The 16,601-nt window shown below is 33.3% G+C and overlaps 1 protein-coding gene across 1 annotated transcript in view; it reads left to right on the plus strand.

Moving 5' to 3' along the window:
• Positions 1 to 16,601, plus strand: part of LOC143239478 (uncharacterized) — a 43,333-nt gene that overhangs the window by 17,314 nt on the left and 9,418 nt on the right. The window contains exons 3-8 of the mRNA XM_076480565.1: positions 4,178 to 4,295; positions 5,729 to 5,782; positions 7,143 to 7,269; positions 8,873 to 9,164; positions 11,065 to 14,312; positions 15,581 to 15,706. Of these exons, the coding sequence (XP_076336680.1) occupies positions 4,178 to 4,295; positions 5,729 to 5,782; positions 7,143 to 7,269; positions 8,873 to 9,164; positions 11,065 to 14,312; positions 15,581 to 15,706 (3,965 nt within the window). The remainder of the gene's footprint in view (positions 1 to 4,177; positions 4,296 to 5,728; positions 5,783 to 7,142; positions 7,270 to 8,872; positions 9,165 to 11,064; positions 14,313 to 15,580; positions 15,707 to 16,601) is intronic.

A 16,601-nucleotide genomic window follows, 5' to 3' on the forward strand; every position in this document is an offset into this window, starting at 1 on the left:
TCAACTCAATACGAATACAAAATCAGTGCAATGCTTGTTAGGTTTGATGATGTGTTCGTAGGACTAGAAAACCAAATGATCTGGACAACAATCGAACATTTTCACATTGATTTTACATGTGACATACCCCTAATACAATAAGTTGCCTACAGACTTTCTTGGAGCATTGGGAATTTTTCCATCGATGTGAGTGATATTGAAAAATGAGATAATACAATTTTTAGATAATAGTTGGACATTTTTAGTGAAGTTTTTCAGGGAGAAGTAGGAACAGCCAAAGCTTTTTATAGATTTTAGATGGGCGAATGTAGTACAAGTATCAAAAACTTTCTTTTATTATTCTCAAACAAATGTTTGAATGTGTTGAAAGACAACCGTTTGATCTACACTCTCCTTCACAGCAAATGATATTACAGCTAAGATTGCTTTCAGTACTTGGGAAGGATTATGAATTTCACTATATGCCATTTAGTCTGTATAATATTCTTGCTACATTTGAGAGGCTTCTGAATAATGTATATAGAGATCTATAATAGGAGAGATATCTCATCTATTTGGATTAAATTATAGTCTTTGGTTGCATTTTTCACGCCACTGCTGAAAATTTGGTCTTAAGCAGGTCTGAAATAGAACTAAGGGAAGCATGGATGTCGTTTTGTATATAAGTGGAACTTCTTTATCATTAATAAGCTATGGATGAAGTGTCCACTGACCTTGCCAAAGATCAACCCTAGTTTCTGATCAAATTAGAAAGCTACAGACTTCTAGAATTTGTGTTGTATAATCATGGCTTTTGCTAAGTTCTCCAACATTTCTTTACTACTGTTTGCATTAAGTAAGATGTATATGTGTTTTGAGTGGATAAAGTAATGCCTGTTTATTGATTATTAGATCTCGGACACTGTGCAGAAGTGGAATTGATAGTAATAACAGTAAAAGAAAATCATATAAGTAGTGCACATTGTACACTAGAACGGTACTACAAATGACCAGTCAGGAACTTTAAATATAGAAACTGGGTGTAAATACATATACTGGGTGGCCACTTTGATAGGATTTATGAAACCTTTTGCATTTCAGCCTGAACTTAGCTGTAAATAGAAATTAGATGTTGGGTGAAGCACATTTGTATTCAGTCAAGCATAGAAAGGAAAAAGAAAATGTATTGTAGAATTATAAGTCATGATAGTGGGCGAATGTTTATCTGGTACAGCAGTTGTCAAGAGAATTTTATTGGTAGGCTGTTCAAACCAGTAATCATTAAAGTTTATAAACAATGGGAAAAGGTGAATAAAATTTCTGTTCTGGTGGGGTAGTTGTGGGAAAACATATAATGATGGAAGGAACAGAGAAGAAGAGAGACAGGATGATAAAGTCAGATCGTTTTTAAACAATGGGTCAAATGAAAAAGATATTTGATGCAAAACAGTCCACAGCAGTCTCCAGCCATCTCTTTCGAAGAAAATTACAATGATCCATAATAGGATATCATTGCATAAACTACTAATTCAGTCACCAACAAGGAAAAAAATACCTTAAATTATGTTTTGACAAGTTACACTTTACTCATTTTGGTACACAGGAAGAAGACAAATTGGAAGAAAACTATCAATCCCACTTTGGTGATCTCAGTTGACCAGGTCTTTGCTGCTAGAGTCATGATATTTTTCTGGTATACACGTGGTTTCTTTAGAAAGGAGACTGATTGTCGCAGTTCACTGTAACATAACTTATTATCGACTGTATCCAGTGATACTTCACATGAACGTGATAAAGTAGTTACTTCCAACGTGGCAATGTTCCCACTCTCTTTACTGACTGAACTGTGTTTTAGCATTTTGAGGAACATGACAATTCCCACTCTCCTAATTGACTAAATTATGTTTTAGCATTTTGAGGAACATGACAATTCCCCCTCTCCTAATTGACTAAATTGTGTTTTAGCATTTTGAGGAACATGACAATTCCCCTCTGTTAATTGACTAAATAGTGTTTTAGCATTTTGAGGAACATGACAATTCCCACTCTCCTAATTGACTAAATTGTGTTTTAGCATTTTGAGGAACATGACAATTCCCCTCTCTTAATTGACTAAATTGTGTTTTAGCATTTTGAGGAACATGACAATTCCCCCTCTCCTAATTGACTAAATTGTGTTTTAGCATTTTGAGGAACATGACAATTCCCACTCTTCTAATTGACTAAATTGTGTTTTAGCATTTTGAGGAACATGACAATTCCCACTCTCCTAATTGACTAAATTGTGTTTTAGCATTTTGAGGAACATGACAATTCCCACTCTCTTCACTGTTTGGTAGTTATTTAATAAGGGATGTGGTGGAATTATACAGTCAAATAATTGAACTTCATACTGTTGTTAGTGACTTGGGTTGTTTACGAGTATTCTCGGTAATAGTTTCTTGTGTAATGTCAGAAAGCTATGTGGATATTTTTACATTCACTGTTTCTTGTGTAACGCCAGAAAGCTGTATGGATGTTTTTACATTCACTGTTTCGTCTGTAATGTCAGAAAGCTGTATGGATGTTCGAGTGACTCCATGATCACCAAAATCCACGGATCTCAATGTAGGATGTAGGAAGAGCTTGAAAGATACATTCTCTATCAGAATATCCCACCTCCCTTATTCAATGAATTACATATAGTATTAATGAATGAATAGGTTATGCTCCCTCAGGACATCTTACAGCACCTTGTGGATCATGTGTCACGCTGTGACATGTCTGTTATTCATATATACGATGGCAAAATCCATTAAGTTTGTGTGTGCGTATTTCTTTACAGTAAAGCCACATCGGGCTATCTACTAAGTCCATCGACGGGAATCGAGCTCCTGATTTTAGCGTTGTAAATCCGAAGACTTACTGCTGTACGAGTGGGGGACCCGTTACTAAGTATAGGTTCAAATAAAATACCAAGCCAGGGTAGTTTGGGTTCTACCTTTTTTGAAAGTCAAGTAAGACTACCACAAAATGACACATTTAATATGACTAGCACAATATCTGATATTTGTTTAATCAGTTACGAGTATCATCATTATAAACCAATCTGCGATGCGGTTAGTGGTTCCAAAAGCAGTAAAATGTGAAATACTTCAGATTTAGTGTAATATAAAAAACTGAAAAGCAGAAGGAAGTGTCATGTAAGATAGTTGTACGGACGTTTTTACATTCACTGTTTCTTGTGTAATGTCAGAAAGCTGTATGGACGTTTTTATATTCATTGTTTCTTGTGTAATGTCAGAAAGCTGTATGGACGTTTTTACATTCACTGTTTCTTGTGTAATGTCAGAAAGCTGTATGGATGTTTTTACATTCACTGTTTCTTCTGTAATGTCAGAAAGCTGTGTGGATGTTTTTACATTCACTGTTTCTTGTGTAATATCAGAAAGCTATATGGACGTTTTTACATTCACTGTTTCTTCTGTAATGTCAGAAAGCTGTGTGGATGTTTTTACATTCACTGTTTCTTGTGTAATATCAGAAAGCTATATGGATGTTTTTACATTCACTGTTTCTTCTGTAATGTCAGAAAGCTGTGTGGATGTTTTTACATTCACTGTTTCTTGTGTAATGTCAGAAAGCTGTATGGACGTTTTTATATTCACTGTTTCTTGTGTAATGTCAGAAAGCTGTATGGATGTTTTTACATTCACTGTTTCTTGTGTAATATCAGAAAGCTATATGGATGTTTTTACATTCACTGTTTCTTCTGTAATGTCAGAAAGCTGTGTGGATGTTTTTACATTCACTGTTTCTTGTGTAATGTCAGAAAGCTGTGTGGACTTTTTTACATCCACTGAGACATTACTGGTAGTTATTTAATAAGGGATGTGGTGGAATATATACAGTCAAATAATTGAACTTAATACTGTTGTTAATGACTTGGGTTGTTTACGAGTATTCTCGGTAATAGCGCAGTATATAGAAGGAAATGATTGAGGTTGATAATAGTTTGATAATGACAAGAAGGGGTTTATGTACCCTTTAAGGTGGTTATATTCTTGGAAGTTTTCAAAGAAACAGAATACCCTTTATTACTGGAACTATTTCCTCTTCTTTCAAATTTGTTTGTAATTTAATAAGTGTATAATATATCAACTAATACGTAAAAAAAAAATAACAACATTCTATTAAATGAATACCTGTATTGTTTAAGAGTGTCTCCAACTTTGACCCTGTCAGACTTGAGGAAGGTGTTTCCAAATCAACTGGACGGGGAGACTCTCCCCAGACATTTCATATTTCTCCGTCGTGTCGGCAGGAATTTTACTCAGGTGAGCTAGAAACAATATTGCACAGACAGGCGTAGATAAACCTAAACAACACCGTTTCCAGTTAAAAATCAGTATAGAAATAATTGTGCTATCTGTTTCTGACAGAGTTAATTGTTTTTAATATTTGTAACTTCAGTTTTTCGTTTTCAAAATATAAAATTAGACACTTATTTTCTTAAAACAACTTTATGAAATTAATTTCTGGAAGCTACTTAAAAATAGCTCTCTCCATATTACAGTTTGCGGACTCACAACGCTAAAAGTCGAGTTTTTATATCTGTGATGGGCAGAGCACATGTAGCCCATTGTGTAGTTTTGTGCTTAATTCCAAACAAAAACAACTTAAATATGAATATATTAATATTTTTAATAACTGTAGATTTCTTTCTGAAGAAATGTATAACTATTAAAGTTTTTCTAGGATTATAGTTTGAATTATATTATTAATTTTGAAATTCTGGTATTTTTAGATATTCTCCATTCATTGCTATCTTAGGGAATGATGTGTGTGTTTCTTTTAGTAAAACCACGTTGCACTATTTGCTAAGTCCACCGAAGAGGAAGCGAATCCCTGATTTTAGCGTTGTAAATCCGTAGACTTATCGCTGTACTAGCGGTGGACTAGGAAATGATATGTGTATGTTTTTCTTATAGCAAGGCGACATTTGGCTATCTGCTATGTCCACCGAGGAGAATCAAACCCCTGATTTTAGCGTTGTAAATCCGTAGACTTATCGCTAGGGAATGGTAAAATTATTATTCTTAGTTTTCCTTATCGTAACTGCTGTACTCTACTGTTAGTGCAAGTTACAGGAGAGAAACAGAAATTACAGTTGTTTGCTTTCTGGATATAATAAACTACTTTTTGCTGAAAGTTAGTTTTGAAAAGCGCAAAATTAGGGTTGCTGATTTTTTTTACTGTTATACTCTAATCGCTGCTAAATTTTTTTAATAAGGTATAAAATTAGGGTTGATGTTTTTTGTTATATTTGTACTGCGATATTCTAATCATCAGTAAGTTATTTTAGTAATGCGTAAAATTAGGGACTTTGGTTCTTCTTCTGTCATACACTAATTGTCTCTATAAGATAGTTTAGGAAGGAGCAAACTTTAGATTGCTGTTGTGTTTGTTTTTTTTTTACTGCCCTACTCTAACTGTTACCACAATGTATTTAATAGAACGCGAGAAAAAGAAACCAAATGCTTAAAACCTTCTACGTGGTCATACAAATGTTATTGTGTAGTTAATTGTTACTTAATACTGAGTGAATCAAAACCTAACATTAACAATTCGTTTGCAGTTAGTTTCTCTTTAAAGAAACTTTATCGTTCCAACAAGGGAAGGATTGAGTTGTTAGTTGTCTAATTATTTTGTTAGTTTAGGTCAATTAATCACAGCAGTTGAACTTAAGAGTTATTTCTTTGCTCTACAGGTTAAAAAACACCAAGAAAATGAACTGAAGGTGAAAAGCTACTTACCACCGTTTGTAAGCATATTTATTTATATGTTGTCAATTTTTTACCACAACAACTTAAAAATTCAAAATATTTAATTAAATTTCAGACGAAAAGTGCTGTCTTTTGATTTTTTACGGATTTAATAACGTGACAGAGAAATGAAAGTGATATGGTGTTATCACGATCTTTTTTGTGTGTGTGGTGTATTCTGCCATAAGTCGCGTGCACACAAATGGCATTTTAATCCCAAAAGATGAGAAAATCGATAATAACATTAATGTGAAATAGTATTCTAGTGAGCGAAGTGTGAAAATATTAACGGTATAAAAGTTAGATTATGATAGAACATTACAAGCTTTTGTATAAATGCATTATTCTAAATACCATTGACGTCCTACAGATCCAATTAGCTTAAAACGAAAGCAGTATATATCAGTCTTTTTAAAGACTGAATTACTGATTATTTTCTGGAGTTATTGAATAGCAACTGCAATTATAGTGATTTCAGTTTAAAATAATTTAAACATATATTAGTAACAACATTTTAAAGTTTTATTTGTATAAATTATCCAATATTTTGTCCAACACGCACTAGAGCAGGGCGTATTTTATTAATGACACAAAGACTTGGTCAATACTTGATATTTTGAGGAAGACACGTCTTTAGTAAGACAAAAGCTATGTAATTGTTCATCATATGTGACAAGTCAAAGATTTGGTCTATGCTTTACGTCTTTAATAAAACAAAAATTTGGTCATCAAATAACAATTTTCCGTAGATATAGCTATGACCAATAAATCACGTATTTATGATGAACAAGCTTTGAACAATGTATATGATCTTTAGGAAGACATAGCTTTGGTAATGTTTATCATGTTATAAATAAGACCAAGGTTTGACCAATTTTTGACACGTTTAGTATGACAATATTTCATATATATTTATAAGATAAAGATTTGGTCAATGCTTGACATCTTTAAGACTACAAAGCTTTTATGAATATATCACATATTTAATAAAATAAGGCTTTAGTCAATATATCACCCTTTTAGTAAGACATATTTATCAGTGTTTACCGTATCCAGTAAGACATTTGGGTAATGTTTTATATAGTTACTAAGACAAAACTTTTATATCTGCAGTTAGACAAAAACTTTCACCAAATATATCACATCTTTATGAAGAGTAGTTTCATAATTTTTCTTCAAAATCACATTATGTTTTGTTAATATCGTCAAATCCTAATTATGAAATCCAAACTACGGTGAAGACTGAACGTCATTTTGTTTCATTTTGCTATTTTTCAAAATCGGAAACTAATAACATATAGTTTTGTTGATTTCCCTCCCAATCTGATATCCACGAATTAACTATTACCTTTGTTTTAGGCATCTGATCCTGAGATTTATATAAAAGAATGTCAGAATACAAGAAATTCACCATGGTTACAGGAAGAGGACAGTGGTGTAGATGAACTAATAGACATTCAAGGTCAAAGGTCACAAGATGGAAGTAGTAAGTTTTTAATACTTTTGATTACGCCATTAACATACAAAAAAGGCTTCAGTAGCTGTGAATTGTGTTATCTGAAGAAACAATTAGTTAGGTATTTTAAGAAGAATCACAAGCTATAGTATTGCCCACACAAGTAAAATGAAACGAAATTTATTAAAGCAGTTACGATGTGTAGTATAACGAGGCATCTCTTTTCTGGTAGCTTCTTTTATTTCTAGATTTGTGTCCTATTTGTTCTTTTAAGAAAAAAAAAGACTCTTTGAAAGCAAAGCATTATTAATTGTAATAAGATATTTGAAACACTTGTTTGTTTGGTATAATTTGTGTTTTAAAAGCACTTTTGTTAATAGTGGTTTTCAAGGGTAGTAGACGACTATAGAAATATGTTGTCAAGTGTGTACATCTAAATCTAGAAGTAAGGAGTTGCCACGATCTCTCTTGTCATTTCCTCGACAGAATATCTAATCACAAATCTGATTAGGTGATGTGGCTACTGTTTTTATTAATTAACATGAAGTACAAATAATCATTGATTAAAGTATATTATTGTAGAATTTTAATTAAATGATAGAAATTTTATTTTATGTAAAGTATTCCACTTTAGATACATGATTACTTCTTCAGTACGACGAAGATTTGGCAAGTAAATCACATAGTTTTGAACAGTGTATCGCATCCGTAGGAAGACACATTTTTGGTATGTGTTTGTCATCTGTAACAAAACAAAAATTTGGCCAATAATTCACAGTTATAGGTGGATAAAGCTTTAACCAATTAATCACATTTTTAGGAAGACAAAGATTTGGCCAAAAAATCATGTCTTTATGATGAACAAGCTTTGAACAATGTATAGCATCTTTAGGAAAACATAGCTTTGGCAATGTTTATCAGGTTTTAATACGACCAAGATTTGACCAATGTTTGACACCTTTAGTAAGACAATATTTCGTATATTTTAATAAGATTAAAACCTTGTTCAATGTTTCACATTTTTCAGGCCCGGCATGGCCATGGTTAAGGCACTGGACTCGTAATCCAAGGGTCGCGGGCTCGAATCCCCGTCACACTAAACATGCTTTCCCTTTCAACCGTGGGGACAATCAATCCTACTATTCGTTGGTAAAAGAGTAGCCCAAGAGTTGGCGGTGGGTGGTGATGACTAGCTGTCTTCCCTCTAGTGTTACACTGCTAAATTAGAAACGGCTAGCGCAGATAGCCCTCGAATAGCTTTGCGCGAAATTTAGAACAAATCAAATAAACCAATTTTTTGCGATTCCGTAGTTTTTTTATAACAGCATATTATGTCGACGTATTTCTTACAAGAGGATACCTCATTCCTCGCATCACCACCATCAGTAGCTCAGTGATAAGTCGCTAAAAATCAGGTTTCTTTCATCTTGCAAATAGTGTGAAACTTTTGCTTAATAAAACTAAACACAAGGGGTTTGTTTACAGCAGATTTTGATATGTATAGATGACGGGAATGTAGTTTAGTGTTTATACGATAATTTTACTATGACGCTACAGACACCTTCCAAAATGAACAAAGTATACATATCCGATATACAGTTACGTGACTAAATAACAGTGTCATATTCAATAGCTTCACCAACCAGCCCTTACAACCTCAGCAGTGGACTTCCTTCTCCTTTAACACACAATTTTACGTCATCAGGAGGCAAAAATGGAGTAATGAAGGACGAAACTATTTCCAGAAGAAGGTCTGAATCAGCGGAGATCAGAAAGAAAGAACGTGGAGCTGTATTTCAAGGTTTCAGTAGGCGGTCAAAAATATCCAACTGTTTATACGAATCTGGAAGCGAAAGTCAACAAATCAGTGGGTCAATAAAGGGTCCAGCAGATTTGACTTTAAGTTTCATGGAAGCAGAAAACGGGTAACGTTATTATCGCTATATTAAAAAACAACCGAACCATTCTTTAGTTCCAATGTCTTATAACCATATGTTTTACCCATAATTTGAAATAGTCTTATTGGTACGTAAAATAAACTTTGCTATTTTCTCATATCTTCGTTTATTGGTCAAATTCAAAACAATACATTTTACATTTATTTAAAGTACTCAATCACATAATTTTAAATACAAAGTCAGATATGAAAATATGATTAGCATAATAATAGATCAGAACTTAACTTACAACAGAAATAAAGGATTAAATAATTGTAGGCGATTTCTGAGCTTTAAAAATAAATAAATAATTTATTTACAAGTATTAATTTTAAGAAATAAACCTGAATAGGTTGTTAGTTAATAACTGCATTATTATTAGGTTTTCTTTATCAATCTGTATTTAATGAAACAAGTTATTATATATGTATATATTGAAGATAAGTTTAAGGGACGACTAGCGCAGATAGCCTTCCTGAAGCTTTACACAAAATTCAAACAAAACCAGTCATTTCATACTGAATTTTACAGGAAAAGACTTGTTATTTTTTTGTTCTTTTCTTTCACAAAGATTTACCATCAAATAAGGGTCCAATTCATAAACCAATGCAATTACCCATACATATTTATTTAGCTAAAAAGAAGCTCGTAACAAAACATGAGTGTTATTAGATAAATCCTGAATTACAGAAATTTGTTTATTATCTCTGTCATTCTTATGTATTAGCTTCGTTATTGAACTACATCTCTCTTTCTCAATGTATTAATTCCTATGTAATGTCTGCGATAAGCTTAAATATTAATTTCAATATTCCTTCAAAATAAACTAGTGTTTATGTGCACGCATATATTGTTGATTCTTACACTTGAGAATCTTCTACAATTTTAGTGAATAGACTGGAATTTTGCAATAGAGATTTAACAGTATAAGTTATGTACATTTCTAAATATAAATTTAATTTAAACAAACATTGATATTAAAATGGATTTCTGATAGTAAATCCGTAACATGTGAAATAGTTGTTTATGTGCACATGTAGCAAGCGAATTATCTGACATGTTTATCGACTGCAAATCTTTTTATAAGTAGGTTGGTAAACACATCAAACTGTTGCATTTAGGTTTTGTTTTAATCCTTTAAATGTTCAAAAAATCATATTTACCTTTATGAAAAAGAAAAATGCATTTGTTTTGTTCGTTAATCACTTATTTCACTGACGTAAAACTGTGTTCATTCTCTATTAATTTGCTTGCATGTTTCTTTATCCTTAAAATCCTTCCTTTTATTCTTTGGAAGCAAGAAGGACCAAACTTGGCAGGTGAATCCAGCTTGATCCAGGAGGATTCTAATTTATATGGCGTAGTCCATCTACTAAAGGACTAAAATGTGTCTTGAAGCTTATTCAGACGTGATGAGTTGTAAGAATATGAATCAGGTTTTGATTCAGGTCCCTAAGATCCCGGAATCATGTTTGAAACTGAGTTCATACCCACATTCACAGGTTAGCGGGACTAAACAAGGTGCATGTAGGCAAGTACTTTGGGTGGGTGTTTCAATAATTTATTTTTCAGGCACAAACCTTCCTCATAGTAGCTCTCGTATATTTATTTACGCTGTATTTTAGTTTTGTCTGTATGGTTCCCACTAACAAGCTAGCGGTACCAAACTTGGCACACGTACTGATATATCACAGGTAGGTGTTTTAAAAGGGTATATTTTGGTATGGTTCTTCCTTGGAGTAGATATAAAAGGAAGTGTGGATAATCGTTCCTCAGGGCTTCTTTGAATTATGGTATAGATTTACATTGTTTATTTAAAGTAATTAAACGTGATAGAGATTTTTTCTCAGTGATATATTTTATCATTTTTGTATATCAATTCTTTTAGAGAAAAACAACAGCAAGTAGATTATTTTGTGAAGAAATTTGAAGATGGAAAGCTATTTATAAGCACACAAGAAGTTACTGGTCGAACTACACCATTTATAAAGGATGATATAGATGAACATTGTTATGAAGAAAACAGTTGGAATGAGGATACTCCAGAGAATCTAGGAAATGATATACAGGAGTATTTTGATGAAGAGGCTAGATCAAATATGGTTGATGTAGAGATTCAAAGAAATAATACAGAGATACATTGTGATGTAGAAACTAGGTCGATTGTGCCTACTACAGTTTTGGAGAATGATGCAGAGAAATACTGTAATAAGGAAGCTGTATCCAATGAGGCTATTTCAGTATTTACATGGCGTAATAAAGAGAAACACTGTCATAAAGGTGCTATATACAATGGAGCTACCAAACTAATTATGGGGACTGATGTAAGGAAATATTGTTGCGGTGAAGTTGGATCCAAAAAAAGTGAAGAATATCCAATTTCGGATATTTTTTCAAAATTACCTAAACGTAAAGTTGCAGAGTTGACAGGAAAAGAAACGTCTAGAATATCTGTAAATAAAATCAAGTCATGTTCCAATTCTCGACTTCCTGTCTTCATAGGTCAACTGAAGCGACCTTTGTCTCGTAGTGCAGGCCAAGAAAAAGGCAGGTACAACATTAGGCCAAGTAAAGTTTTCCCTAAACGCACTACGTTTTATTCAAACAAATGTCAAGATAGGCCTACATCGAATCATAGTACACACATTTGTGATCAACATAGGCCTATCTCTGCTGGTAGTATTGGAACAGGTAGATTTGTTGAGAACGTTAACAAGTTAACTAAAGCATCAAAACTACCTAGACTGGTTCAGAACGTGAAAACATTTTCCAGTTCAGGTAATGTCAGTGAAAAAATAAAACATGCTAAAATTAATCGATTCAAAGTTCCAGAGCTTACAAAACGGGAGATATTGACCACAACTAATAGGCGAATTAACCGTTTGGCTACGAAATGCAGAAAGAATGGAATACATAATAGGAAAATGAAACTAATTAATTGTTCGAATTATGAAACGATTGTTGATTCTACGAAAAATAATGAAAGATTCATGGACCAACCTGACACTATAAGCAGAGAAAATATCACAAGGAAAAAGGCAACTTTTACTGTATCTCGTGAATATAAAACACAGACAGAAACCTGGAAACGATTTCAACAGATATGGAGACAACTTGTTGAAACTGGTAGCTTCCAAAAAAGGCCTTTTCTATTGAAAAGAGATTTTACCACCACTAACCAGCTGGTGTGGGACAAAAACAAAAATTTTCTTATCTTAAGAAACGTACCTGTAGCTTCAAATGTTTCAACCTTTAAGATTTTTCCTGGGGTAAACTTAAAAAAGGACTACGAACTTACTTACACTGAAGGAAACAGAAGACCTTCTAACCATACTCCCCTCTGTGTAAGGGACACCCTGATGAAGAACGGTTACGACACACCTTTATTGGTAACCAATGAAAATGTGAAAATGAATACTGAGCCCTCATATAGTGTAATAATGAGAAACGAAGCTGTTTTGTCTTCAACAGATGTAGGTAAAAAAGAAAGAAATGAACAAAATGGTTCTATGTTTAAACCAGATGCAAACGTAAGAAGGAATTATATTACACAACATGAGGTGGACAGTGTCAGAAGAGTACGAAGCAAGCAGAGATCAGTTTCTGGTATTCATATTTCCAACCAAACAAATCAAAGTAACATTTCAACAACTAATTGTGCTGAAAAGTATAGGTTGTGTAGGGAAGTTACTGATGATATATCTATGAACACGACAGAACAAAGTACGAGAGAGCTAGAGTATCCCAGAGATATAATAGAGTCATCTATTATAACAAGTAAAAACTCTGGTGGAGGAATGGAACAATGTGAAACGGTTGACGATGTTATACAAAGTAAACGTAGCAAACAAAAATTCTTTCGTGAAAGTGAGAAAGGTCTAGAAAACAAGAATTTTGTAGAAGTAAGGAACAAGTTCAACACTGTTGAACAAGTGGACAAACAAGCAGTAACTCAGGGTGTCGCTGATGTAAGTAACAAGAAAGAAAACCAAAGAGATGAAACAAAACTTAAAACCAACTTCAATGTTAGAAGGAAAATCAAACGGAATGAGTTCCTACAAAATTACATTCAAAAGAATAAAGATGAGAGGATAGAACAAAAGTATGCCTCTAAAGACAAATCTGATGGTGCTACACACAACATGTCCTACAAAAAGTTTTCTTTTAAAATGTCAACAAAAACAGATATAGCAATGGAAAACAAAGAATGTCTTATGGACACCAATTCTAACAGATCCAGTAAGAACTATGAAAAATGGAAACAAACTCGAGAAAATAGAGATATGGATGCAATGAGTGAAAATAGAAAAATGGAGAACTGTTATCTCAACATAAAGAGTCCAAACGACACACTAGCAGGAGAAAGTGTAGCAGAAAACTGTAATCACTTTGGGAGTGATTTAAACATAACAACTATTTTTACCAACAACGATATATCAAGCATTCAAGAAAAGGAGAGTAAAGAAGTCGATGAAAGCGAGTCTGAGAGTAATTTTACAGCGAAAAACAAAGGTAATGAGTCATCACAACATCTCACAGCTGGATCTAGTGAAGGAAGAGAGAACCGACCCAACCCAGTGTTAAGTGAAACGATAGGGTTTGATACACACCGTGATTCACTCATAGAATCTGGCGTTGAGGTGTCTGCCAGAAGACCAGACCTAACAACTGAGAACTTAAATGGTAGAACTATCCGTAACTGTGATGAAACGAGTAAGCGACTTGTAGAGAGTGTACTAGGTGAACAGAGGAACTCTAGTGCAGTGACCATTATATATGATAGTTATAAGCCAGAATTTTTGAGAAACTATCATGTAATGTTCAGAGACGTGTACAAAAGTCCATATGAAGTTGCAAACAAAACGCGACAAAAAGACGATAAAACTAATATACAAAATAATTATGAAACTGGCGGTCAGAAAACAACAGATAGCTCATTAAAACAAGTTAAAGACGTAAATCCCAAAAGACCTGTGAACTTTCAACTCAGGCGATCTCGGTCTGACAGTGACAGCTTAGCGACTGGTCGACTACGACAGGTTAAAACTGAGGTCACCAAGTCATGCTATAAGTACCTTAGAAAAGATGCCATGTCAAGTCTTGATTTGGCCGAAGACAAAGATACACCATCTAGGGGTAAGTTCAAGTTTAAACAATATGCTGTTCACATGATCGAGTTTAGAATAGGATCAAAATACTTACACACCCCTGAAAAGAACTTGAATAGAGTCTGATTAAAACGTTAAAAAGGCCGAAACAATATAGGTTTATTTGTCGGGAATTCTTTATTTATTTTCTTAAAAAGGTAACAGCATTTAGTTTACTTTTTATAGTGGGTGAAGTAATTACATTTCTATAGAAAAAGTAAAACAAAACGAAAACATTTTACCCTAACAACTATACAAAAACGTTTTAATTGTATGTGCAGACATTCTAATACATAAACAGTTCAAGCTGGTTATTTTAGGACATGACTTCACGAAGATGAACTGAAAAGGATAATTATAATCAAATTTTCTATATTGCCATAGGCAACTATTTCATTTATAAAGACAGACCTAATGTTGGCAAATACACAGGAATAATTAAAAACTTGAACTAGATATGTTTATGTCTTAAACATTTTGTAATTTGAGGTAAGATTCTTTAAGTTTTTGCTATTTTTGTTACACTTTTTTTAAAATAAGCACTTTGTAAACGTGGGTATCTTTTTTCAAAAAATAGTGATACCAAACGAACATTGAATTTATTTATATTTAAGAGCTGAGCCATTACAACAAGCCCCGGCATGGCCAGATGGGTTAAGACGTTGAACTTGTAATCTGAGGGTCGCGGGTTCGAATCGGTGTCGCGCCAAACATGCTCGCCCTTTCAGCTGTGGGGGCGTTTAATGTGACGGTCAATCTCATTATTCGTTGGTAAAAGAGTAGCCAAGAGTTAGCGGTGGGTGGTGATGACTAGCTCTAGTTTTACACTGCTAAATTAGGGACGGTTAGCGCAGATAGCTCTCATGTAGCTTTGCGCAAAATTCAAAAACAAACATTACAACAATGTAATATTAAACTGAAACTGACATTGCAAACAGGGATAACAAGAAATGGAGAGCAACCTGATGATTATTTAACTATGTCGTCTTTTTTTTTTGTGTGTGCATTTTGATATTAACAACACGTAGTGTTAACAAGTATAAGAAGAGTAAACAAAACATATTTTATTGTCAATATTAGGTACGATTTCCCTTTTTTGGTTTGTAAACATTGAATCATTCAGATCTTAAAAAGTAAGGTAACATCACCCTGAAGAACCGGGGGGAGGTAATCGATCAGTGTAGTTAGTTTTGTTTAATTATTCTCTAGTGGTTAGGAAGCGATGTGAATTTCTTATTATTTTGTTTTTTCTTACAGTGACGAAGCTTCAGTTAATTTTAGATCACATTCGGTCAGAATGTCGAATGTTGGAGTTAAAAAGAGAAAACATGCTAGGACGAGTCAAACAACTCCAGCTAAAAGCTTTTGAGAAAAGTGACCAAGGTAAGGAATAAATCACCCTTATAAAAGTCCGGACTATAGTAAAGTCGAATCAAAAGAAAGCAAAAAGTCAAACATTATATCTTGCAACTGCTTAGGTTCGAGAGAAGCCACTTATAGTAACGTGATTTGGCGTTAAATAAGGTGAGCGGAAGCAATCTTTTTAGATTCATCCAAGGTTTTATCGGTTGTACACAGTAAAACTTTGGTTTATTTCATTCAAAATGTTTCACCAAACTAACATAATTTAATTTAAAAAATAAATCACATTACAATCTGTAACAATAGTAATCTATAAGAATTTGGTTACCTAATTACAACAAGAAAGTAATTCAGCAATGAACTGTCAGATATAGGTACAATAAATAAACCTTTTAAGCCTGATCCCAAGTATGGAAATTCGTTCTATACACAAGAGAGAAGGAAATGACTAATATATATATACATACATATAGTCATATATTATACCCAGGGTTAAAATATTTATTCATGCATTCTTAAATTAGACAGTTCATTGATTGTAACGCATTTACCGTCATACGTTTATATTAATACCTGCCTGTGTTTTAATTTGATGCACGTAACATATGTTATTGGATATGTATTACGCAAGTCCCGCCTGTTCTCTGCATTTGTAGAAGATTGTCGAGAGCAAGAACCAACAATATGTGGTTTACGTGTTTTCGAACATTGTTGAAAGTTCGAGAATCAATTTTGTTGGGAGATATCATAAATTTGATTCACATTAACATTCAATTAACTTCTGAATTCAAATTAAAATTTCCGACTATTTGAAATAGTAACACGTAACGTAACAAATCGGAGATTCGTTCGAGATAAATTATAATACGTAACATGATAAATTACTTTATTAAGTTTGAAGTTTTTTAATCATGTG

Source organism: Tachypleus tridentatus, chromosome 13 (assembly GCF_004210375.1).
Source record: "Tachypleus tridentatus isolate NWPU-2018 chromosome 13, ASM421037v1, whole genome shotgun sequence".
In the NCBI taxonomy this organism is placed as follows: domain Eukaryota; kingdom Metazoa; phylum Arthropoda; class Merostomata; order Xiphosura; family Limulidae; genus Tachypleus; species Tachypleus tridentatus.